The sequence below is a fragment of the Myotis daubentonii genome, chromosome 8 (genome assembly GCF_963259705.1).
Source record: "Myotis daubentonii chromosome 8, mMyoDau2.1, whole genome shotgun sequence".
Taxonomy (NCBI): domain Eukaryota; kingdom Metazoa; phylum Chordata; class Mammalia; order Chiroptera; family Vespertilionidae; genus Myotis; species Myotis daubentonii.
Genome location: NC_081847.1, coordinates 67,158,305 through 67,184,996, shown reverse-complemented (window position 1 = coordinate 67,184,996; position 26,692 = coordinate 67,158,305). Strand labels below are relative to the sequence as shown.

Genomic DNA, 26,692 nt, shown 5'->3' with positions numbered 1-26,692 from the left:
AGGCATGGGTTTATTTCTGGGCTCTCTATTCTGTTCCATTGCCCTATATGTCTTTTTTTGTGCAAATAATGACAATTTTTTTAAAAAATATATTTTATTGATTTTTTACAGAGAGGAAGGGAGAGAGATAGAGAGTTAGAAACATCGATGAGAGAGAAACATCGATCAGCTGCCTCCTGCACATCTCCCACTGGGGATATGCCCGCAACCCCGGTACATGCCCTTGACCGGAATCGAACCCGGGACCCTTCAGTCCGCAGGCCGACGCTCTATCCACTGAACCAAACCGGTTTCGGCAAATAATGACAATTTTACTTTCCAATTTGGATGCCTTTTTTTTTTTTTGGTGCCCTTGACCGGAATCGAACCTGGGACCCCTCAGTCCGCAGGCCGACGCTCCATCCACTGAGCCAAACCAGTTAGGGCTGGATGCCTTTTATTTCTTTTTCGTGTCTGATTGCTGTGGCTAGGACTTCTAATACTAAATTAATAAAAGTGGTTAAGTGGACAACCCTAACTTGTTCCAGATCTTAAAGAAAACAGTTTTAGCCCAGCTGGTGTGGCTCAGCGGTTGAGCGTCAACCCAGGAATCAAGAGGTCACTGGTTCAATTCCTGGTCAGGGTACAGGCCCAGGTTGCAGGATCGATCCCCAGATCCCCATTACGGGGCATACAGGAGGTGGTTGATGGTTGATGTTTTCTCTCATTGATGTTTCTCATGTGTATCATGTTAATTGACTTACAGATATTGAACCAATCTTGTATCCCACTTGATCATGGTGTATGATCTTCTTAATTATTGCTGAATTTGTTTGGTAATATTTTGTTGAGGATTATTGCATCTATGTTCCTTATGGATAATGGCCTGTAATTTTCTTTTTTTGTAATGTTTTTGTCTGGTTTTGGAATCAGGATATTGGTGGCCTCCTATAATGCGCTTGGGAGCCTTCCCTCCTTTTGAATTTCTTGGAATAGTTTGAGGATAGGTGTTAATTCTTCTTTGAATGCTTGTTAAAATTCACTTGTGAAATCATCTGGTCCTGGACTTTGTTGGGAGTTTTTTTGATTACTGATTTGATTTCATTGATAGTAATCAGTCTGTACAGATTTGTTTATTCTTAAATCAGTTTTGGAAAAAAATGTATGTTTCTAGGTATTTATTAATTTCTTCCAAGTTGTTCAAGTTGTAGTCATATAATTGTTCATAATCTTTTCTTATAATTGTTTGCATTTTTGGGATGTCAGTTGTCACTTATCATGTCTAATTTTATTTATTTGGGTCCTCACTATATTTTTTTTCATGATGAGTCTGGTTAAAAGTTCATTAATTGTGTTTATTTTTTCAAGGAACCAGCTCTTGGTTTTATCTTTCTTTTGTATTTTTTTAACGATTCTATTTTACTTATTTCAGTTCTGTTCTTTATTATTTCCTTCTACTTACTTTGGTTTTTGTTTGTTGTTCATTTTTAGTTGCTTTAGTTTTAAGGTTAGGTTGCTTATTTGAGATATTTTCTTGTTTATAGGCCCGTATTGCTGCGAATCTCCCTCTTAGGACTGTTTTCATTGTATCCCACAGATTCTGGGTTGTTGTGTTTTCATTTTAATTTGTCTCAAGTTATCTTTTGATTTCCTTCTTTTCTCATTGCTAACCCATGCATTGTTTAATAACATACTAGTCTCCATGTGTTTGTGTTTTTCCATTTTCTTCTTGTAATTGATTTCTAGTTTTATACTGTTATGGTCAGATAAGATGCTAGATATGATTTCAATCTTATTAAATGTATTAGGACTTGTTATGTAACCTAACTTATAGTCTACCCAGGAAAATGTTCCATGTGAGCTTGAAAAGAATGTATATTCTGCAGCTTTGTGGTGAAATGTTCTAAAAATATTACATTCATCTGGTCTAATGTGTCAGTTAAGACTGCTGTTTCCTTGTTGATTTTGATGTCAATGGAGCGTTAAATTTTTTACTATGACAGCATTACTGTCGCTCTTTCCCTTTATGTCCATCAATATCTGCCTTATATATTTAAGTTCTCTTACTGGTATGTGGGATGTATAATTGCTTACAAGGATTATATCCTCTTGTTGAGTTTTTTTCTTATCATTATGTAATGTGCTTGTATTTTATTATAGCCTTTAAAGTCTATTTTGTCTAATATGTCATTTTGTTCTTTTCATTTTCGTTTGCACGAAATCTTTTTCCATTCCTGTGCTTATAGTTTGTGTGTCTTTTGATTCAAATAGCTTCTCATGTAAGTAGCATATGAATGGGTCTTTTCTTATCCATTCAGCTATCCTATGTCTTTTGATTGGTGCATTTAATCCACTTATATTTAAAGTGATTATTGTTAGGTACAGTTATTGCCATTTTATTATTCATATTTACATTTTCCCCCTTCTTCTTAAAGGTTCTTTTTATCAAATATATATTTTTATTGACTTCAGAGAGGAAGGAAGAGGGAGAGATACAAACATCAATGATGAGAGAGAATCATCGATCGGTTGCCTCCTGCACGTTCCCCACTGAGGATCAGTCCGCAACCTAGGAATGTGCTCTGACTGGGAATCAAACTGCAACCTCTTGGTTCATAGGCTGATGCTCAACCATCGATCCACGCCAGCCAGGCTTAAAGATTCTTTAACATTTCTTTTTTTTTTTTTAATTTCTTTATTGATTAAGGTATTGCATATGTGTCCTCATCCCCCCAGTTAACATTTCTATAATACTGGTTTGGTGGTGGTGAACTCCTTTAACTTTTCACTGTCTGGGAAATTCTTTCTCTTACCTTTAATTTTAACTAGTAGCCTTGCTGGGGAGGGACATGGGCAGTGAGTGTCAGCAGGTAGAGGAAGGTGGTGGGACTGGAGTGGGGACCCCAAGCTAAAGCAGTTTCCCTGCAGGGACCCAGCCACAGGCAGCATGGGGGGAGGCTCCTAGGAGTGGACCATGTTCCCTGAGCCTCTCATTCCTTTCCCAGCCAGGCCCATAGCAAAGGTACCAGCAGACAGGCCCAGCTGCCAAGCAGGATCTTGGAGTACAGGAAGAGGGCTTTGAGCATTTTGTCCTGGCTCTGCTGCTACGTGGTTGTGTGACTTCTGGCCATATTCTATTTCTGTACCTATAAAATCAGAACAAGAGGTTTCCTCCCAAGGCTTCCAGCAGCTAGGGCATGGGAGTGGTAGATGAGATCATGTTTCGGTAGTTATCACAGTGCCTGCCCCACAGAATCATCACTCCCATGATGATTAGGAGTCACTCTCAACTTCTCGTGCACAGGTGGGAAGTGAGGTGCAGAGGGGCCAGCCAGGTGTCACAGTGAGCCAAGACAGAGCCTGGCACCAAAACCATGTATGTGGCTGCTCACATGTGGCTTCCGTTGACTCTGTTCCCAGGTGAGGTTGGTCTGGCCACAGGCCTAGGCAAGAGATGTAGTGCTTTCCTGGGAGCAGGAGGTTTTCTGAGTTTCTGTAGGTCCAAACAGACACCCGGCCTGTCTCCACGTTTTGCAGTGCCTGCTTGCTGGCTCCTGCCCTGCATTTGAGCCCATCCCTTTGGCCGGCAAGTGTAGAGGGAGCACAGGGCAGCCTGGCTGCACATCTTGTCCTGCTGTGGTCTCACAGCACATGGCCTCCGTAGGGACATGTCCCGACACCTTCCCTCAAGTGGCCCCAGAGGGACAGCCTGCCCTGGCCAGCACCGCCTGAGCGAGCATTGTGACAGGTGGGCAGGCCTCCTCCTTAGCTGGGCTCCAGCATCAGGGCCTCCATCATGGATCACTGAGGACACATGATGCACAGAGTGGTGGCGGAGGACAAGCGTATCCGCTTTGACATCTGGGTGAATGGGAAGTTTTTTCTCCCTTTACCCTGGAAACAGTCTGTCATTTGGCTCAGAGTGAAAACCACTGGAAGACTTTTCTGCATGGCACTTTCTAGGGAGGCACCAACATGCCTGCCACTGTTGTCCACATGATGCTGTGTCCTGGGGGCAGTGAGACTCTTCTGGTCAGTGACTGGATGTGTATTGATGCCTACTGTCTCGGCCAAGGGCAACAGCACCCCTTGGTCTGGACTAAAAGGGCTGGAGGCCTGGGGCCATAGGGTTCTGCTGGGAGGATTCTGCACCTCAGGACACATTCCCGAAGTCCTAGGGGAGGCTCAAGAAGTCTGCACACCGGCCCAGAGCCAGGATTTCTGCTTAATCACCTGTATTTCAAATTACCAAAGTCCTGAGCATGTGACTGACACTACCACAAGAAAGTTTTCCAGGCAAAATGTCTTTCTGAGGAGGAACTTGCACCTAGGGGAGACCTTGGGCACCTTGTAAAAATTCAGGACCTGCCCTAGCCGGTTTGGCTCAGTGGATAAAGCGTTGGCCTGCGCACTGAAAGGTCCCGGGTTCAATTCCAGTCAAGGCAAATGCCTGGGTCGCGGGCTCGATCCCCGGTGGGGTGCATGCAGGAGGCAGCCAATCAGTGATTCTCTCTCATCACTGATGTTTCTATCTCTCCCTTTCCCTTCCTCTCTGAAGTCAATAAAAATGTATTAAAAAAAAAAAAAAATCAGGACCCAACCAAGCCTCAGCTGTCTTCTCCCACAGGCCTTCTGGGGAATAAAAGGGTATTGAAAACCAAAAGAGCATGAACAAATGGCTTGTAAAACGTTGGCTTTATTTGTTACTTTTTCACCTTATCTCAGTTATGCCGTTTTGGCGTCCACAGTGACAGTCCATGGAAGCTGAGGTCAGCCCCGACCCACTGTGGTCATTAACCAGAGCCTCAGCCTGAGCCCCACAGGGCCCCACTGATGATTACAGGCTGCAGGCAGGGCTGCGGGGCTCCTGCTCGAGGCTGCAGGACTCCCATGGGTGGGGCCGAGGTGACCAAGTGCAGCGGAGGTCTCAGCTCAGGACTGGGTCTGACAAGGCCGCGTGTGACATGGTGGTATGCCCTGGACTGGGGGTGGAGGACAGGCCCATCGTGGTTCTGTGGCTGACTTGCCGGGTCATTTTAAGCAAGTTACTTCTTGTCCCTTGGTCAGTCTGGTTTTTGATTGCACTGGCAGTGAGAACTCCTGGGAGCCCTCCTGATTCGGGTGACAAGTTTGCCACGTCTACTGACTCATGACCACCTCTCTGTGCTTCGGAAGCCAGTGTGTACCTGCTGCTGGAGGGACATTGCTCTCCGCTCTGAGAACTGGGGCGCCCTCCAGCAAGAATCCCACAGGCCTGCAGTGCCTTACTCGCTGTCCCTGCTGCCCAGCACCGCCAGGCACTTGTCCTTGAGAGGGACCTCCCTAAAGGCCTTAAAAAACGCTCCAATTCCTAAGATCTCGATCACCTGTTATTGCAAACAAAACTTATTTTACACATAACAGCGAGTCTTTTATCAAACATTAAAGCAACGCACAGCTCTCTGACCCTAACCACATCACAGACCTCAGGTCAAAGCCCTTCTTTCCCGGGAAGCCGAGGGAGAAGAGTGGTGCTTGTGAACACCACGTAAGTCACTGTCTCTCCACGTCTGAGCACCTGCCACAGTGCCCCTGCCTAGGGCTGAGTGGGGAGTGAAGGAACCACGGGGACCAGGTCCAGTGACAACTGGAAGAACAGGACAGACATCACTTCAGGGATCCACATCACAATGTGTGCCTAGCTTGGCCACGCACAACTTTATAAGCTAAAGAATCCCAGCTGGTGGCTCAGTAGGTTGGAGCATTGTCCGGTACATCAAATAGGTTGTGGGTTTGATACCCAGTTGGAGCATTTACGGGAGGCAACAGATGGATGTTTCTCTCTCTCTAAAAATCAATAAACATATCCTCAGGTGAGGATAAAAAGATAGCCCAAAAGTGTCTGCCAGGAAATTCATCCCTCTTTTAAAAACTACTTTTAAAAGAGAAGACAATTGTGTCGTCCAGAGAACAAGTTTTAAGTAGCCGTTCCTACCCCTGACCATGAGGGGACATGCTGAGTCTCCCACATCTACCAGAAAACATAGTCTGCTCCCAGCCTCACACCTACTACCACAGTGAAATGCAGTCCTTTCAACAATGTTTGTGCTTCTAACCAATAAGTTATTCCCTTGTAGGGAACAGCTGGGACCACTGCAGCCGCCTACGGCACTGAGAAGGTGCAAAGGTTAAAACAAAGGTTACATGGACACATGAGTACAGTCATTTATCCTCCCAACCTCTGGCCTTCAGGTGAATAAAACCTCACTTCTATGGTTATTTTGCCAATGCCAGAATAGAAAGCAAAATTTCAAATTGGAAATTTCTAGCACTTTACAAAGTGGAATGAAAGAATATGAAATTAAAAAAAAAAATTAAAGGTCCACATGCCATAGCAGTACCCCGTGCTGGATTCGTTGCTCCTTTCCTTGGCAACTCCAGAGCATGGCCTCTTCCTGGTCCAGGGGAGACATGGCTCAGAACAGAAGGGCCCCCATGCTGCCAACCTCGCTCTGCTCCTTTACAAAGATTTCAAAGTACTGGTAGATGATTGTGACCGCGAGCAGGATCCCAGTTCCAGATCCGATGGCACCCAGGAAGTCAGCCAGGACGGAGAGGGCCCCAATACACAGCCCCCCGAAAGCAGCAGCAGTGGGGATGTACCTGGGGAGGAGGAGATGAGTCAGCAAGGTGTCACCACATAAATACCTGTAGTGTGGCCCACTCCTGACTCAGGCTACCTGCCTACTTACCTCTGATTTAGGAACTTAACTCCTGTAGAGGTCATTCCGTTACCTCCTTGAAACTTTATATCAAACTTTATAACTGCTCACATACCATTAGGTCTAGACTAGGGCTGCTATCCAGTAAGTGGACACTCAAGCCACATGTGGCTAGTGAAATATGGCTAGTCCAAGTTGAGATATTAAAGTTGTCACACTAGATTTTGAAGGCAAGAACATAAAATAGCTAATGATTTTCCTTACATTAATTACAAATTTTTACTTTTTAAATGTGACTACTAGAAAATTTAAGAGTTCTTATGTGGCTTGCATTTTATTTCTCCTGAACAATGTGCTATAAATCTGGAGTCTTCAGAGAATTCTCATTAAGAGAGTGAACAACAACAACAAAAAAAGCGTGAACAAAATTGTCTACTGTCCCTGCTAGGGATCGAAAGACAATCTGAAATTGGCAATGCTGATTTTCTTGTGGACACAGGGACCTTTTCTAACCTGGATAAGATTTAATTAACCAGAAATCTCTAAGCCCTATCAACATGCTTGATGTGTAAGAAAACTATAATTATGAGAAAACCACTAGGACCGAGGGCCAGCCTCACCGATTGAGCTCATGGACCATGGAAGTCTCTCGGTGGCCCCTCATCACCATCTGCTGCTCCTTCAGCTGCTTTGCAACCTGCATGATGCCCGAAGAGAAGACAATGTTCAATTTTAAGTTTGAAATTGAGAGGCAGGTAGACATTTCATAGTGGCTCTAAACACAGGTTTCCTTCTTTAGCATCCTGGTAATATTTATACAGATAATTTAAAAACTGCTCCAGAGAAGTCGTATGACAAAGTCTAGTTTTAGTTTGGCTCCACCTCCCCAAGTGAGCATTAATTTACCCCTGGGCTCGTCTATGGCCATAAACACTTCGGCCTAATGAGGAGGAAGCGGCTGCAGGTATTCACAGACCACTTACACCAGGGACATGCGAGAGCTCCTGTTTCCTGGTTTAATTAAATTGTAACTTATACTTACATCTTTGGCAGAGGAGCCTGAGACCTCGATCCATGTTTTGGAGAAGAATGCACACGAGCCCAGCATGAACACTATGTATACAACGGCATGGACGGGGTCTTCTAAAACGGAGCCAAAAGATTCTGGAGGGGACAGGTAATAGCAAAGGCCACCGACCGGATAAGCACGTGCTGGGCCCCCAGAAGATGTATCCTGGAAGGAAGAATAGACAGAAAGCCTGTGAGTGCTGTTTCTTTATACCTTAGCATAAGGACAAAAGTAGCTCTGAGCAGATGGAAAGGAACACAATTTTGCTCAAGTGTCCACAGTGCCATTTTCTTACTGAAAAGAAAAGTTACTGTGCTGGATTGGTAAAAGGCATGGTTAGAAAATATCTTTGGGTAAAATGTTTGGTCACAAGGAAGACACATGGATGCACCCCACTGTAACTAGCCACAGCATTCAAACGGATTTCTTCAAGCAGCCATACTTACAGACCAGGTGCCCAGCAGGCTGACCAGCAGGTTGCCACTGAAGCGGGCTGACAACATCTGGGAGATGACGTATAGGTTGGACACCAGGGCGGACTGCAGGATGATGGGGATGTTGGAGGTGTAGAAAAGCTTGATAGGGTAGGTGTTGTACTGGCCTCGGTAACGAGCCGACTTGATGGGCAGGTCCACTCGGAAGCCCTGAGAAGCCAAACAAAGCAGAGCACCCTCACTGCCTCATTCCGGGTTCTGCACAGACACAGCCCAGCTGGGGGTGGCTGGACCTACATTGGTTCCAGGGCTCACATGTCCTTTCCTGACCCATCACTGCACTTGGGGCCACTTTAACTGAGGGTCCCCAGAAAGGAAGGCTTAACAAATGCACCAAAGCCCAGCACAGTGGAATAATCCCATTTCTGTCAAAAATAAACAAAAAAACAAAAAAACACAAAAAAACAAACAAACAAGCAACCCAAAGTCCATCACATTACATCTGCATCAATGTGGACCATAAAACAGCCTGAAGGTCACATGCCCAGTAAGTCTGAACAGTGGTTCTCTTGGTGTTGCCTTACCTGTGCTCTTACAGGGGCCTCACGACAAGGCCACCACACCCCAGAGCAGTCTTTTATGATGTTTTAAATCATAAGCAGAAAAGCTAAGCTTTTCTGTGAATATAGCTTCTCCCTCTGAAACCCTTGGAGAATAGAAAGGTTTTCTTTTATATTATTTTTACAAACTCCCAGTGCCTCGAACAGGATTCAGAATATAGAGGCTTTAAAATAAAAAAAAAACTTAATGGCCTAACTACAAATATCCACACCAAGCTTATGGTGCACTAAAGCTTAGTAATCAGGCATCTGAGTAAGTCTCAGCTGAAGGAACAGACTGTCTGGTCCTAGAAAAAGCACTTGGTGGTATAATGACCTTCCTGTAAGCACTAAGCTGTCTTTTCCACTGCCATCCCTTCTCTTCAGTAACTGTCAGAATACAAAGGGGCTGATGAAAAAATACAAAAACTAATCCAACTACAGAAAAGCAACTGACAGCTCAGGTCTCTTATTCACAAGCAAGTGGCACAGACTAATAATTTGAAATTTTCCAGAATGACATTACCTACAAACACTCTACAAACATTGGGTAAGATGGCGATGAAGCTTTAGAGCTTGAAGACTTTTCACTTCTCTTTAACTAGGAACTTAAAGATGTATCTTCTTTATCTGTTGCTGCGCCCAAAGGAGCATCATCTCAGAAACGCGGCATCTGCCTCAGTTTTGTCTAGTTCAGGCAGGTCCCCACGACTCAATGGAACACACCTGACCAGCACCCATGGAAACCTGCTCCTTTCAGATGCCATCCCACCACTTCAATACTATACGGTGATGTACACCACCCTGGGTGCGGGTGAGGGTGCACACACCAAGACATTCCAAAACTTAAACCGGACCATCTGATCTCCCTGTGGTGGGTCTGGACGCACCTGGAAATAGATGACCACTGCAAAGACAAAGATGGTGGCAATCAGATTCATGAGGTTGGGGAGGTTCTGGCGGTAGAAGGCCTCTCGAAGGGCTCGGACCTTGTCAGTCCGTGTGGCCAGCAGATGAAACAGTGCAATGATGGCACCTTCAAACTCCATCCCTGTTGGTAAAGGAGGAACACACGTGGTAAGGAGACAAACGGCTTCTCAGAGAGGAAAACAGAATTAGTTTTAAGATTCCTGGTGCCCATTCCATAACCACAGGGTAGAGTGGCATTTTCTCCTCCCTCATTCCTATTTCTTCAGTAGAGATTTCGACCTGCAGAAAGGGGCTTGTCTACGCTTTTGAGTTCTCATTTCATTGGCATGTGAGTCAAAGGCCACCAGATGTGTGGAATGATGATCAATTATAAAACCACAAAAGCAGGACCGGCTGAACTCCAGCTGAAGAGGTCCTACACTGGAGTGGCTCGGAGCTGCCCATTCATTTCCCTGGAAAACCCCGGGCAGTAGAGCATCCCCAGCTTTGAAGTGCAGGCTGCCTCTGACAGGGGGGGGGGGGGGGGGGGGGGAGAGATGGGCTTGACTTCTTGGCTCCTTACATTGACGATCAAGCAGAAAGGACAACATGCTTGCCCAACACACAGCCTGATCCAGCCATATACACCCCATAGGAAAGGGCGCTGAAAGAGCCAGGAAGCAGAGCAGCTTACCGAGGGACTGAAGGAATCAAGAGCAAGAATGGGTACATGGCCTGAGGATTAGGCAGCAGAGCCAAGTGAGGGGAAGTTGGGGAGCTGGGGCATTCATAAGGCTTAGAAAGCTTATAAAATTTCAAGAAACTTACTGAAGTTAAACCCCCAGCTAAAGAAAGAAGCAGGAGCACTGTATTACTCTATGTCCTCTGAGGACAGTGTAACTCTCCCACAATGAAAGTCTCGCCTCCTGCAGGGAGCCAGTGCCACGTTCAGAGCTGTGCTCTGTGGGCAGGTGGAGGGTCCTGATATCAGCACTGTGAAGGGCGCCTGCATACTGCCCCACGAGGGCACTTTCCTCGTGTTTCTTACACATGATGGTGGAACCATCTGCTGCTTCTCCTGCTGCCTATTCCTGGACCATTTCATGTTATTTCTCATTTCATCCTGGCAACTGAGTCTGGGAGGTAGAGGGATTTGCCCCAAACCACTTATCTACTCCTAATAGGAACAGCCAGGAAGTGAACGCCAAGTTCAGGCCTCTTACAGAAAGTTGCTTCCTGCATGACCAAGTGCATTGGTTGGTTCAGTGATTTCATTTTTAGAAATGTATTCACTGAAAGCAACTGCCAACATACAGAAACATGAATGTATGAGGCTGTTCACTGTTTCTGTTGCACCAACAACCCAAACTGGAAATGACCTACATGTCCATCAGAAGACTGCTTCAATCAGTGCTGCTCATCCTTGCCAAGAAGTCCACACTTGGCTAGAAGGTAAGAGGCAGGATTCTGTACTCTGGCATGGTCAACAATTGTGCAATACTCTGACATGGAATATGTAAGTTATGTATCAGAAGAAATGTACCTAAAACGGAGCTGCTGCTTCTTCTTTGGAACGGGAACTTTGGTCTTCTGCTTTGCACATGTCCATACTTTTCACCGACCCCTGTCCCTAGGGGAGCCCAGGGTGCTTACCTCGGCCAGTGTTGACAGTGGTGGGGCTGAACGCTTTCCACACGATGGTCTCACAGATGTTAGTGGCAATAAAGAGGGAGATTCCAGAGCCGAGGCCATACCCTTTTTGCAGAAGTTCATCCAAAAGTAGGACAATTAAGCCAGCAACAAAAAGCTGTAAATTAAAAAATAAAAGAAACCCAAATAGACTGCATTCCAGTTCCCTGCAGGTGTGGCTCTTTCCTCCCTTAGCAAGGGGCTTCTCTGATATAAATGCTGAAGGCCGAGTAGACAACAGACAGCAGGGCCTTCCTCTGTTGAGTGTAGAGAGGCCAACACAGGTGCTTGGCTCCTTCTCCCTAGAAGTTTATTTTAGGCATGGTTCAGGGTTGCTATTTGGGAAGTCTGAGTGAGTGTGAGGAGCTACTCAGAAGGGGAGAATGTCAGCATAACAATTACCTGGATGGTGATTAACAGGCAGATTCCAGCACCCATTTCAGAAGGGTCCCCATACATTCCCGTCATCACATACACAATAGACTGGCCAATGGTAATGATCATGCCAAATACTAGAAATCAAAAGAAAACTATGTTCTCAAAGTGGGATATTACAGTCATAGAGGAAACAGTTATTGAACATCTACTCTGTACAAAGCACCAAGAACAAAGATGAATCATACTGATACTGCTGCCCTGGCTGGTGTGGCTCAGTTGTTGTTTTTTAAAATATATTTGATTGATTTTTTACAGAGAAGAGAAAGAGATAGAGAGTCAGAAACATCGATGAGAGAGAAACATTGATCAGCTGCCTCCTGCACGCCCCCAACTGGGGATGGGCCCGCAACCAAGGTACATGCCCTTGACCGGAATCGAACCTGGGACCCTTCAGTCTGCAGGCCGACACTATCCACTGAGCCAAACCGGTTAGGGCGTGGCTCAGTTGTTGAGCGTTGTCCTGAGCACCATAAGGTTGCCAGTTCAATTCCCAGTCGGGGCACATGCCCAGGTTTTGGGTTCGATCCCCAGTCAGGGTGCATGGGGGAGGCAACAGATGGATGTTTCTCTCTCATATCACTGTTTCTCTCTTTCTCTCAAACCAATAAAAACATCTATTTTTATCTGTATACTGATACTGCCTCAAGGAGCCTGGTCCAAGAAACACCCGAAAGTTACACTGTCAAAGCACACAATAACTCAAATGCCTATTAACAGAAGCAGGCGAGCGCCTACATTTCACCTCCTAAATTCACTTTCCCTTCGGAGACGGGAAGGAAGAGCTGGAACATGACAAATCTGTTCTATGGAAGACAAGCCAAGGAGCAAAATCGACTAAAGACAGTATCCCGAGGCACAGGATTTGGTGATGTCACTACCCCCCAGCATCCACACTCCGATCAGATTGCTTGGGTTGTGGAGAGCTCCTGAGCTGAACGACATGCCTGGGCCACCTCTGCAAGCTTATCATCCAGGTCTGAGTCCAGAACAAGGAGGATGAGCTCTGGGATAAAGGGGTTCCCAGTTTGTATGTGATGTATGTGGTTTTTTAAAAGGAAAAACCTCACAATGCCATCAGTAACTTGGTCACTTGTTCCGTTCCCTCTGCCACAAGCTCTCTTGGCCTAATGGGAGCTTTGCTTGGTGTGGACTATCCGCGTGTCTTCTATCATCATACTTCATTGTCAGGCAAAATGGAATCAACACATTTTTACTGGTTCCACATTACTAGATGAATCTCTAAGTAAGGGCACGGGTTTCAAGCTTTTCTCGTTAGTTTGTCAAACCTAATTAGTAAAATAAAATTATGCTCCAGAGTACCCATCATATGTAATTTTCATTTGACTTTTAAAGAACTGCTCAATGAAACTGAATTCTCTAAGCAGAAGAAATTTAAAAAATTGTCAAGACCAAAGATAAAACAGACAATCTGTGCTTAAAAATAATTCATGTATATATTTTAAAATTCTAATTTATGTCTAAAACTGACAAGTTTAAATTACATTGGTATTTTTTGCTCAATTATTTAACCTACTAAGTTAAAAAGATTTCTTCTGGTGTGGAAGAAAATATGGCTGGATAGAAAACTGTAAATATCACTTCCTAATTAATACATTTCAGTTCAGTCAGAGGCTAAACATGGATCACTCTGATGACTGGTCATTGTTACTAGTGACACTAATTTGCTACGAAGTAACTATTGTTAATCCCATTTTTTCCAGATGAAGAAACTGAGATGTAAAAGCTGTCATAGCTGTCACCTAACTCTGTCCAAAGTCATAAGCTAGTAAATAGTAGAACGTGGTTGGGAGAATCAACTTTCCCCTGAGTTGAATCTTTTTAAACTCCCAGAAGAAAAACAGTATCTGCCAAATACCTAATAAGTGCCAGGCACTGAGGGTGTTTACAAACGTTATTCTACTGAATTCCTACAATAACTCTGAAGAACACATCACCTCCTCCTAAGTGGTACGGACATCGATCGGCTGGGGGAGGGAGACCGCCAAGCCCTGCTCCTTCCACTCAACCGTGCAGCCTTGGGGCAATGGACATCCTCCCACCTGCCTTGTCCAGCCCATCCAAGTACCTTGCACCATGCCTCTCCCAGAGCGCTTTCTTTCTGTCTTTTGTTAGGGATTATAAATCTATGTAGTATTAATAAGAAACTGACAATGTAGTATGAAGTTTACATTTAAACACAATTTTCACAAACACTTAACAGACGTCTAAAAAGATTTACAATGAAGTTCTAGATGCAGGTCTAGATAATGTCAAGAACTGATGGATCTCATTAAGTCAAGACAGCATTTTGGGTATTAGTTAATTCTTAGGATTAAAAAAGAATTTTTGCCCTGACCAGTTTGGCTCAGTGAATAGAGTGTCAGCCTGCGGACTGAAAGGTCCCAGGTTCGATTCCAGTCAAGGGCATGTACCTTGGTTGCAGGCACATCCCCAGTTAGGAGGTGTGCAGGAGGCGGCTGATCAATGTTTCTCTCTCATCGATGTTTCTAACTCTCTATCTCTCTCCCTTCCTCTCTGTAAAAAATCAATAAAAAAAAGAACTTTTATTTTGTTTTGTGCTCTAAAGTGAACCACTGTCCCAGTATGAAAGTTTAATCTTCTCCTGAGACCAGGACTTTTGAAATAATCCAACTCTTAAAGTGACTTGATGAACTTGTGCTCAGTGACTGAACCCTGCCACTAATGGTTTCATAGTTTAACATTAAAAAACAGAGAGACACTCTGGCTGGGTAGCTCCGTTGGTCAGAGTATCATCCCAATATGCCAAGATTATGGGTTCGATCGCCGGTCAGGGCACATTCAAGAAGCAACCAATGAATGAATAAGTAAGTGGAACAAATCAATGTCTTTCTCTCTCTCCTTCCCTGCTCCCTCTCTAAAACCAGTAAGAAAAAACTCCAAAACAAAAAAACCCACCTCTTATGCTACCTTCTTCCCCTCGCCAAATACCTCAGCCAAGTGGTTTTGATGGATAATCTAACTATGTATATGCTTCAATGAAAGACTTTCCCTTCTCAACCAGTTTCCATCCCCAAAATGGCAGCTTTGTAACTAACTCATCAATGGGCTTAGTTCTTTTTTATTTTTTTTTATTTTATTGATTTTTTACAGAGAGGAAGGGAGAGAGATAGAGAGTTAGAAACATCGATGAGAGAGAAACATCGATCAGCCGCCTCCTGCACATCCCCCACTGGGGATGTGCCTGCAACCCAGGTACATGCCCTTGACCGGAATTGAACCTGGGACCTTTCAGTCCGCAGGCCGACGCTCTATCCACTGAGCCAAACCGGTTTTGGCGGGTTTAGTTCTTTATTGGGAACACGTTGGCTTGTAAGTTTTTTTTCCTTCATAGAAGGCCCTTTGCTTTTCTCCCCAAAGTGCAGAATGGGTTGCCTCAAAACACTGATCTTTCTTCCCCTCCACTGGGATGGGTGTGCACACTGTATAGCATGGAACAGCTTTAAAGCACTGGGCTGCTGTAGGGCACAGAAACTAGACTGGCTCTTCAAAGGACATCTTCTCAAGCCACGTAGAACTCTTCCCCTCCCCACCTGAAACCCACAGTCAGATGTGACAGGGGCTGGTCCCAGCAGAGTTTTTTGTCACCATCTTCTGAGGAGTAGGAATGTCACATGAGCACAGAAGGATATGACAACCTGGGGGCAGTAGACAGTGGCTTCTTTGGCCGGGACCAGGTCAGCCTCATCCAACATGAGTTCTCCACTGGACTCTGCAGCTCTAATGTACTCCGGCTCCAAAGCCCAGGCAAAGCCTTGGCGCTTTGGACTCTTCTTTCTTCTTCCATTTGTTCTCCTCTCCCTTAGCTTCAGAATCAGAGTTAGCTTTGCACTTGCCTCCCTCTGACTTCTCTGTCTCATATGCTGTTTTCCGTGACGATAGAAACTCAGCTGTGAGGTTGGGGCAATCCAGGTTCTCTTCTGGCTCCCGTGCGTTGCCTTCATCTGAGAACCCCTTCCACTTGAGCAGGTACCCCACCTTTGCCATTACCTCTCAATGGCTGAGCGCTTTACCCACTATATTCCTCTCCCTTCTCTTCTTGCACCACCTCCACTTTCTCCTTGTTTTGTTTTTTCCCCATAGAGCCCACCAGTACTCTGGTTTAAAGGGTGACACACCGCTCAGAGCAGTGCCCAAAAGCACAAGGGGAATTCGGGCCGCACTACTGGCACATGGTGTTGGGCAGCTGGAGGAGTGGTGCCCAAGTGGCCACATTTGAGGCCCTCACTGAAGCAGCGTATCACAGGCCCCAGCCAATGGCCCTGCCTGAGAAGTGCTTTCTTGCTAACACAGGCCATGGAGCACCTGCAGGATTGGTGGGCCAAGGAAGTTACACGGTACAAAGGAAAAACTGTTTTGATGCCCCAAACTTTATAGCAAATTCAAATTCTCAACTATGGACATTTGAACATCACTGAAAATCTCACTTACACTTCTGGGCTCCATTGAAGAGGGCTCGGTCTTTTGGGGTGTCACCAACTTCAATTATTTTGGCGCCAGCCAAGAGCTGCATGATGAGGCCGGAGGTGACAATGGGAGAGATACCCAGCTCCATCAATGTGCCTGAGGACAGGGGAGGCAAAACACAGCCCATATTTGCTCGGAAAGGCAACATATTATTAAGAAAATGAATGAGCAAAATCTGACTGTGTACCCCTTACACAAAACTAGTGTGCTTCAGTTTGCTAGCAGCATTTAATTTAGAAAATAACCCCAAAATATCAACAATTACAGTATAATTCAATTCATTCTATTCAGTCGGCCAGACCACATCTTATTCTGTTTCCAAAGTCACGTGGCTTTTAAACAGATAGCTACATTTAAATTCACCATAAACAGATTCATTCTGGTTTTACAGAGATAAGAAAGGTTTGTCTCTTTCTCAGGTAATAAAAAGGATTAACATTCAAATAATTCCAGAGTCTGAAAAGGATGCCTATACAATTGTATCTAGTTGTGAATAAACTTCTACTTCCATTATGCTAAAATACTTTCAACTGATTTGAAACTTTATTTGAACTATATTATATTTAAAAAAATAGGTTAATCAAAAGTGGTACTGACATAAACATTCAAAATCCCCCCCCTAAGGAAATTAAAGTGTATAAAACACTGTTACATATTTTGATACATATAATGATGTAACCTATAGATATGAAAAAGATGCAGCTGAGAAACAAATTACATATTCTAAAGGTTATCAAAACACAAGAAAGACAGGTAGAAATATCATTATTTCAGTTGTTTAAAAAACATTCTAGTTTTTCCTATTTTCTACGACATACTCAATCTTGTTATTACAGGTTTTATACTGCATTCCTATGTAATTCTGAATATGATGACATGCCTTGATGCTGAATTCGGCATTTACTAAGGCTACTCAGCACAGCACACTGACATTCTTCCCAAACACTCTCTGAGCTCCACATAAAGCCAAAGCCTGTAATTTAACTAAAGAAGGTCAGTCAAGCCCACATTATACAGAAAGAGGTGCAGAGAGACAGAGCTCTACCTCTATTAGAAGCTAGGATCACTCTTATCCAATAGAAAGGGTCGGCAGAATCTGAAGACATGATGCCAAACAGGGGGATCTGGAAACAAGCATAGAGAAAAGGAGTCAGCACATGTCTCCAGCCCCCTCTGACCCCCACCTCCATACAGGAACGGGAAATCGGGCTTACCTGGCAGCACACCAAGAAAATAAAGAGGGTAATAGCGGTCCATAGCACTTTCTCCTTAAACTGGATCTATGTAGAAGAGAAAGAAATAAGGCAAGAAGTTATTTTCATAAGCAAATTAATAGAAATCGACTCAGATTAGACCCCTTTTCTGTTCATCAGAAAGGTAAGCCTTGTACTCCGAAACCATGTACCAAACATTAATGTCAAAATACAAGTACATGTACTGCAGGCTCTCTATATGCAAAGACCTTTATATGCATCATCTCATTGGACCCTTGAACTACATAGATCCTATTTTTATTTAACAATGAGAAAACTGAGTTTTCTCCTGAGACCCATAGCTGAATGAGTTTGAGTCCAATTCATGTGCTCTTAACCATTAGAATAAACAGTTTAGGATCAAGTCCAAGATCAAAAAATGTTGCAATAGAGATTCCTAAACCAGACAAGCCTTTACAATATATGAGCTATCATCATTCACTTGAAAGGGTTTTGTAACTGACGAAATCTTGTTATTTTGGAGTCAGCCAATTTGGAATTTGTGATTGTTTAATACGTAGTATACTTTCTATGAATTAAGGATAAAACAATGTAATAAACAATATAGGGCAGGAGAGCAAGGAGAGTTGCAGGTTTAACCCACTCACTAACTGCTAGTAGCATCTAAGACTTTTCACATCTCTTCAGGTATGTAAGCAGGATAGGTTTACATTTCAGAAGCATTTTACAGATGACTACGAAGAACCATTAGAAAAGTTTAGATGCCCTGCCCAAGGCGCCTCTGGTGCTAAGCAGTAGAGTGGGAATTCTTCTGGGTCTTCTGCTTCTAAAACTCAGTGTCTTTGTTAGTACTTGCTGCCTATACTGCAAGAATAGCTTTAAAAGGCTTAAAAAACACAGTAATATTGTGCAGAATAAGGATCTTTATGTGGAAATGCCTTGTGAGTGACAGTATTAAGTAAACAAAACTTGTTCTTTGAAATGACTTTTTTTAATCCTCACATGAGGATATGTTTCCATTAATTCCTAGAGAGGGAGGGAAGGAGGGAAGGAAAGAGGAAGGGAGGGTAGGAAAAAAGTGGGGAGAAAGAGAGAAAGAGGGGGGGGGAGGGAGAGAGGGAGGATCGAAGTGGAAGAGAAATATCAGTCGGTTGGGTCGGGTCAGTTGCTTCCCATATGCTCCCTGACCAGGATCTAACCTGAAACCTTTTGGTGTGTGGGACAACACTCCAACCAACTGAGCCACCTGGCCAGGGCTGAAATGATTTTTTATAGGAAAAAAGAGTGGACAATTTTTACAAGACTCCTCATTTGTTAATAACCAAGTCTTTCATGGATGCAGCCAAATTGAACAGCAAAGCATCAAAAGCTGTTTATTCAAGTCTTGTCCACTCTACCTTTTAAACAGCTCCTAAATCTAGCCTTACCTCCTAGCCCACTCCCGTAGATCACTCTCTATTGCAAAAGCCTCTAAACCACTCCAATCCTCTACCCTACTTTCAAGGCAAGCTTCTAATGTCTGGCTCCTATTGCTTCCCACCTACCCTTTGTGTTCCAACCTGCTTGTCTTCATTGCCTTTGCACATTACGCATTCTTTATGCCTGAAATTCCTCTCCCTCACTTTAAGAAAACTTCGATTCTTCCTGCAAAACCACCATCAGAAATCACAACTTCCAGAGTTAACCCCTTTTGAAGCCACTGCTGTATCTTGCACATATTTTCACTGCTCCATCTATCACACGTAAGCTACAAGGCCAATGAATGTCACTCGGCTAGTACGTGGTTGTGGGAAGGGTGGGTCCCAGGATTGCCTGCCTCCAGAGCCATGCCCTTTCTACCATGCTGGGGGTGGGGTGGGGTGGGGTAGGGGTGGGGGTGACAGGGGAAGGGCTTTGCCTATTAGCCCATCAAAGGCAATACCTATGTGGGGCATTTAGACAAAACAAAGACCACACACACAAAAGACAAGGCACTCCAAGAACCCAAGTGTCCATGTTGATGTCAAGTACACATATGTGAATGCATGAACAACAGTCGGAAAAGAATGTGAAGACAAAATATATTCCTGTTCTTTACGAGCCCAATCACAGCTTTACTTACATTGGCAACACTCACTACCTAGGCCTGTAGCCACCCAGGTAGCAGCAGAAACCCTGAGAAAGTCGCAGTAGAAGTCTACACTTGTATTTTTTTCCACGTTTTAATGCACCTGCTGTAAAAAGCAGGGTCACAAAATGCCTTCACTCTCAGGTGATGCGGCAGCCTACGTAAAAAGTTTCGGTCGGAGTAAAGCGACTGCTTTTAGCTCCTCTTAGCAGCTGGCTACAAAGAGCTTCTCCCAGAAAAAACCCCACCTGCATCTGCTCCTGCCGGAGGTGAAGCGGGAAGGGACACCCAGCCTGAGGGTCCCCGGGCTTTCGAGGCCTTACTCGTTCCCTGCCAGGGGCAATTTCTGGCACAGGGCAAACTCGAGGCTCTGCTCCCCGGAGTAACACCCACAAAGGATGCTCCGAATAAAGCACGATGCCTTAGGTGGAAATTCCCACACGAGGAGGTCACCTTCGGACAAAGCTCAGGAGTACACACGACCATACTCCAGGGGGAAGGGGAGGGAGAGAGTTTCCATTGGCGTGTTGAAGCCATTTTTAATTGTACAGTAAACTTCAAGCATCCCGAGTTCCACGAAGCCTCCTTGACAGCGATCGGGGACTTACCTTTCGCTCGGGCTTCTGGATTTCCGGCAAGATGACACAGAAGGGCTTGATGACTTCCAGAAACTTGACTTTGACGGAAAACACAAAAGAAGAATTAGGGCTCGGAGAACCTTTCGCGCTACCCGGGTAAGCCTTCCGCCCAGCTTGTGTTGGGGCAGGGGGCAGAGGGCAGGGGAGCAGACCGAGTACCAGAACTCGTGGGAATCCCGAGGGCCTGGGATCCGGGCAGGCCTGGTGGGCGGGCACCTGCCCGGACCGGTGAGAGGAAAGGGGGTCTGTGTTCCATCCCGGCGCAACCGGGGCTGCCCCCAGGGACTCACTCGCCATGGCGGCGGCTGCTCCACTCCGGGTCCTGCTTAGGCTCCACTCCGCTCCGCGCGAGGCGACGCTGCCCGCGGCTCAGCCAGCAACCGGGTGCAGCTCCTCCGCCGAGAGACACGTCAGTGATAGCACTGGGATGAGTGGAGCGGGGCGGAGCCGGGACCCGGTGCAGGCCGTAGGCCGCTTCCGCTTCCTGCCACGCGCTGAGAGCTGGCCCCGGCGCCGCGCCGCCTCCGCGGAGACTTCAACTCCCGGCATGCAGCGGGGCCCTCGGGGCCTGTCCGGAAGAGGATGCTCAGCCGGCGGGGCGGGGCCGCGAAGAGCGGCGCGGGGCACGCCGGGACTGGGAGTGTGTGGCTAAATGGACTTGGTTACGCGAGAGCGCGTGGGGAAGGGAGGGCTTGTCGCAGCTCAGGAGGCAGAGGCGGTGCTGTTTGGTGGAAAACTGAGGCCAATGGTAGACGCTTCCTGCTCCCTCGGCTCTGAGCGAGGCGGAGTCCGGGTCACTTATTTGCTTTTCACCGCATTTACAGCTTTTGAATTAGCGAATAGACTGTAAGCTCCTTTGAGCAGACTGCGTCCCAGCGCTGACCAGTTCCGGCTCCTAGTAGGTGCTCGGCACGGCGGCCCAACACCCTCGTTAGCCGAGTTATTTAGCAAACTCCGGGGCCTGTCCTGGGCCGGAAGTGACTTCTGCCCAGCCCCTGCCCTCTGAGGACGAATAGGATGAGTGCGCGGAGAGACAGGCGGTCCTAGGAGAGCGGGGGCCGCCGAGGAAACGGTCCGGCGCACCAGGGGGTCCAGGAAGGTCTCCTTGAGTGGCTCAGTTGCTTTTGTGCCCCACGCAGACGGATTCCGGCGAGGAGGGAGGACGGAGGGTGCTCCCGGTTGAGGAAAGCGTAGTGAGGATGACATGGTGTGGCTGCTTAAGATCTATGGGGACAGAAGCCTGTCTGGCCATGTGAAGGAAAGTCATAAGGTTTAGTGTTCGTGGACCAATGGGTGGGTCAAAGGATGCTAGACGGGAGTTGGGATTTATTTTCGATGCGTCTGTGATCAAGGGTAACATGTAAATTAAAAGGAAGAGACTACTGTGAGCATTGCCTGAGGAGGCGGTGGGCGCCACTGGCTGGGGATTAGTGAAGATTTTAGGGAGCCAAATCCTGACCTGGACCAGCAGAAGTCGGAGGTACAGCTGTGACAAGATGCTGTATTTTGGCAATAATAATTTAGGGATTGCTTTTGCTATTTTTCCCTTTCCTCTCATTTCTAGCAGGTAGCCAGGACTTGTAAATCACTTTTCAGGATTTTTGTAGGACAGGAAGTCTTTTTTTTTTTTTTTTTTTAAAGATTTAACAGATCTTTTTTCTTCTTTTTTTTCTGTTTTCCTTTTTAAAATTTGTTGGGGTGACATTAGTTAATAAGATATAGGTTTTAAGTCTACATTTCTGTGATACATGATCTGTATATTGCATTGTGTGCCCACCACTCCAAGCCAGGTCGTCTTCCATCACCATATCTTTGCCCCTCTTTACTCTTTATTAACCCCACTCCCATTCCCCTCTGGAAACCATCATACTGTGGAAGTCTTTTTTTCAAAACCTAATCCAGGGATGTGGAAAATTCAAATTACTATAGAAGGCAGGTAGGTAACTTCAGTAAAGGGCTCAGATGTGACGTCCCTTGATACCCATCCCCCACCCAAAAATTAAGCATGGACTACTCTTCTAGAGTTGCTTCTGAAATGCAGCCCCATCTTTCCTTCAGGACCCACTGATGATCTGGAGTTTTGACCAGAAGCTAAGACTGGCAGCCCTTGGACTAAATTCAGTGGATAGACCAGAGCTGATGTCTATACACCCTGCACCAAACTGATGGTGAGAATATTGAAGTACTTCATGGTAAACAGTCTCATAGTAATTGTGCTATATGTTACAATTAGTTAATATACATTTTTAATATAAACTCACTGGTTTGTACTAACAGTTTTAGGATATAGAAAATGGGCATTCTGTTGTAGTGACATCTGAGAAACATTGATGACATAATTTGGCCTGTGTTACCGAAGGGACTGTGGCTAACAAAACACAAATTGCTTTAGGAGAATCACTAGCTTACGATAATTTTGTTAGCACATTGGAAGAAATTAAAGTTTCATACATTAAATATTTGAAAACTTAAAACTCCCAAAAATGTTATCAAAGTGAGAATAAAGCAATAAAAAAGACTTAGAAGATACTGTTGGAATTTTTAGCACTATATAATAAAATATATTTAAACATTTTCACAAAAATATTTACTAGAACTTTTAAAGGAATAATACTGATACGGACATGAGTACTATGGACCTGTTTGTTACAAAACGTAGGTGTACCACAGTGAGAAAACAACTTTTTGGAAAACATAATCAAGGCAATACATTTTAAATCATCCTCAAAGAAGCTTCATTTGTTTCACATAAAAGTGTTTTAATATTTTGCTTACTCTTACCATTTGCAACAGCATGGATGGACCTAGAGTGTATTCTGTTAAGTGAAATAAGTCAGAGAAAGACCAATACCATATGATTTCACTTATATGTGGAATCTAAAGAACAATATAAATGAACAAACAAAACAGAAACAGGCTCTTAGCTACAGAGAACAGACTCATGGTTGATAGAGGGGAGGAGACTTGGGGGACTGGGTGAAAAAGGTGAAGGGATTAAGTAATAATTACAAAATAGTCATGGGGGTGTAAAGTACAGTTAGGGAATATAGTCAGTAATAGTGTAATAACTTGTATGGTGCCAGTTGGGTACTGGAAATAGTGGGGGAAGAAGCACATTGTAAAGTATATGATTGTCTCACCATTATGCTGTACACCTGAAATGAATATAAAATAATACTGAATGTAAACTGTAATTGAAAAAAATAAAAAAATTGCTTAAAATACAAATGTCAAGATTTTGAAGATAATGGTTTTTGTTGAGCTTATGGCACTTAGAATCACATTGAATACAATGTATTGAACTTTGGAGGGCCCAAAATATTATATTTCATTGAAAAATATTTCCACAATATTTTCATTGAGATTTTACAACAATTTTTAAAAAGTTATTGGATTTTGTACAAAAATGCCATTGTAATGCTAGAAAGAATCTGGAGTTTTAGCCAAAAGTTTGGGAAAAAAATTGAAGGTTTGAATTTGGCACTAAGTTATCAAATTTAATTAATTTTAGATAAAGCAATACTAGTATAAGATCTAAGTCAAGTAATTAATATTTTTCTCAATAAACTATTTATTGTCACATAGCAAATATCAACTGTGTCCTGGCTGGTGTGGCTCAGTTGGTTGAGCATTGTCCCGAAGGGTCATGGATTTGATTTCCAGTCAGGGCACATACCCAGGTTGCAGGTTTGATCCTTGGTTGGGGTGTTTAAGGGAGGCAATTGATTGATGTTTCTTTCTCTCCATCTCGCTTCCTCCTTCCTCTCTAAAATCAGTGGAAATGTCCTTAGGTGAGGATTTAAAAAAAAAAAAAAAATTCAGCTGCAACTTAAATAATGAAAAGTGAACTTGATGGACAGCTTGACGTGCTGGAGCTGCAAAAGCAGTTTGGGCCCTAGCAGGTTTTCTCAGTGGTTCGATCGTGGGCCCACCAACTGAAGGGTTGAGGGTTCAGTTCCATCAAGGGCACATCCTGATGTGTGTGTGTGTGTGTGTGTGTGTGTGTGTGTGTGTGTGTGTGAGAGAGACAGAGAGAGAGGGAGGGAGGGAGGGAGGGAGGGAGAATTGTCAATTTGATTTTAAACATACAGAGTTTGATTTGCTAGCAATTGATCAGGCAGGAGAGATCTCATAAGCAGACCTGGTGCTTAGAGATGAGTTCGGTTTAGAAGAGTGTGAAGTTATCGTCTATAAGAGTAGATGTGATTTCCAAGGGAGAAAATAGAGAAAGAAACCAGGTTTAAGGGAAGACCCTGGGAGTGAGGGAGTCACCCATGTTAAAGAGTGGGAGGGAGGAGAAGCAGTCAGGAAACAGGACACTCAGTGGTTCAAGAAGTAGATGGTTCAACGACAGCCTGTCCTACCAATTGTTGGTGGTGCATCTTTGATTTCAGTTGCACGTTCTCCTCCTCAAGCTCATACAGCTTATCGACCCGGGACCAAGTGACAGTCACCTGCTCCTGGAGAAGGCCCTTGGTGTCCATTAAAGTATAATTGTCTTCAATCCTTCAATCAGCTCCTGGTCAGCAAGAACACACATGAGAGCAATGAGGTTAAGGCCCCTGGTCATGATGAGGGCTCTTCCAGGCACCTGGACCCAAACCAACAACCTAGTGGTGACTCTGCTGCCGCGGGAAGTTCTGTCTCCACTCTTGAGCCCTTGCCCTTCTCCATTAGGCCAGGCAGATGGAAAAATCCCCGAAGCAAGACACTGTTTAACTTCGGGAAGGAAACACTGTGAGAGTGTCTGACACGTACAACCTCGGGTGGTTGGACGAGTGCACCTGCTGACAGGTGTGGGACTTGGCTGAGCCCCTTTCCTTAACAAGGAAGGGGTGGGGCTGAGAGTTAGTCCTGGGTTTGAGGGCTGAGGCTAGGCCTCTGACAGTCACTCCACTGATCTTGGTTCTGGAACAAAATTCAGAGGAGCTTTTGTTCAAAAAAAAAAAGAAGAAGAAGAAGAAGTAGATGGTTGCCCAGCTGGCATGGCTCGGTGGTTGAGCTTTGACCTATGAACCAGGAGGTCACAGTGTGATTCCCGGTCAGGGCACATGCCCTCTTGGGCTCGATCCCCAGTGTGGGGCTTACGGGAGGTAGCCAATCAATGATTCTCTCTCATCATTGATTTTGCTATCTCTCCCTCTCCCTCTCCCTCTCCCTCTCCCTCTCTGAAATCAACAAAAAATATTTTTTTAAAAAGAAATAGATGGTTGAATTAAGTAGATTATTCCTTTGGTAAGCTTTGTGGCATACTGGTTAGGATGAAAGTTTGTATGTATGTTGCTGCAGAAATTCCAAAAATCAATATCATAAACCAGATGAAGTTCAGGTGACAGTATATCTTATTGCTTCACTCCCCTAGGGGTGGTGCTGTGATCCACAGAATCCAGTATGGCTCATCACCATTCTTCAATTGGGCATGCCTTTCCTTTTAATGCAGAACCTGGAAGTTAAACACATTACTTCTGCTCATGTCCCATTTTTATTGGCTATAACCTAGTCTATGACCACACATTTGAAATGAGGCTCAGAAATGTAATTTTATTATGGAAAGTTATGTGCTGGCTAAAAATCACAATTACCCTGGAGGAAGGGAGAGGAGGGAATACGGTAAACTTCTGGGCTTGGACAAAGATGAAGAGTAAGGAGCAATGGAAATATAATTGGAGAAACCAGGCTTCATCATGGTTGTTAACATTGTTAACCTAAAAACAAAAGGCTTTTCAAAGCGAGAGGCAAACAGCATTTATTTAGATCGATAAGAATAGCTTTTCGGGCACACTGATTCAGGCGAAGCCCAAATAGTGTTCCAACTCGGAGACAAAGGCATTGGATATTTATGAGAAGGGGAAGGGGAACGATTACTCAACAGAAGGAAGGCATTTCTATTGGTGCAGATTAATTAACAGTGATATTAATTCTAAACAATATTTTAAATTTTCAGTCCAGTAGTTATCAGTCTACTTTTTTGTGATCTTTATAAAAAAAAATTTTTGCAAGGTTGCTTAGGCTCAGTCCAAAGGTTATTTTGCCCTGTTTTAAAAACATTCTAGTGATTTGAGGTATGTCATGCAAGGCAGTTCCTCTGGCATGGCAGCTCTGGCTCCATTTTAAAGTGACTCTATATTGTGTCATTATATAGCAGATGTATGCTGAACTGGGCAGACCAGGGGAAATGGCTCTCTCAGCAGATACAGGCCTTCTATGTTTTTGAGGCAGAAGCTCTTCAGAAGGAAGGGAAAGAGGGTAGGAAAAGGAAGGCATGCAGGAGGAGGCCTGACTCCCAGGGAAGAATTCTGGAGGCTTTTTCCACTTTGAGGATCAGAGATCAGAGTATGCCCAAGAGACACCCAAGGCATGACTGCTCGGGTCAGCAAGGGTACCTGAGAAACAGCACCAGTAGAATATC

General features: G+C 44.7%; 1 protein-coding gene and 1 pseudogene across 1 annotated transcript; both read right to left on the bottom strand.

The window, feature by feature from the left end:
- Positions 1–4,655: 4,655 nt before the first annotated feature.
- Positions 4,656–20,738, bottom strand: SEC61A1 (SEC61 translocon subunit alpha 1). The gene is made up of 12 exons (XM_059706785.1): positions 20,574–20,738; positions 20,254–20,321; positions 17,539–17,604; positions 17,370–17,448; positions 16,289–16,420; positions 11,783–11,892; positions 11,345–11,498; positions 9,673–9,833; positions 8,196–8,393; positions 7,723–7,914; positions 7,301–7,377; positions 4,656–6,621 (listed from the first exon to the last, which is right to left on the bottom strand). The coding sequence occupies exons 1-12, from the start codon at positions 20,578–20,580 to the stop codon at positions 6,435–6,437; spliced, it is 1,431 nt and encodes a 476-aa protein (XP_059562768.1). The 5' UTR covers positions 20,581–20,738; the 3' UTR covers positions 4,656–6,434.
- Positions 14,811–16,282, bottom strand: LOC132239836 (chromobox protein homolog 1-like; annotated as a pseudogene).
- Positions 20,739–26,692: the final 5,954 nt, after the last annotated feature.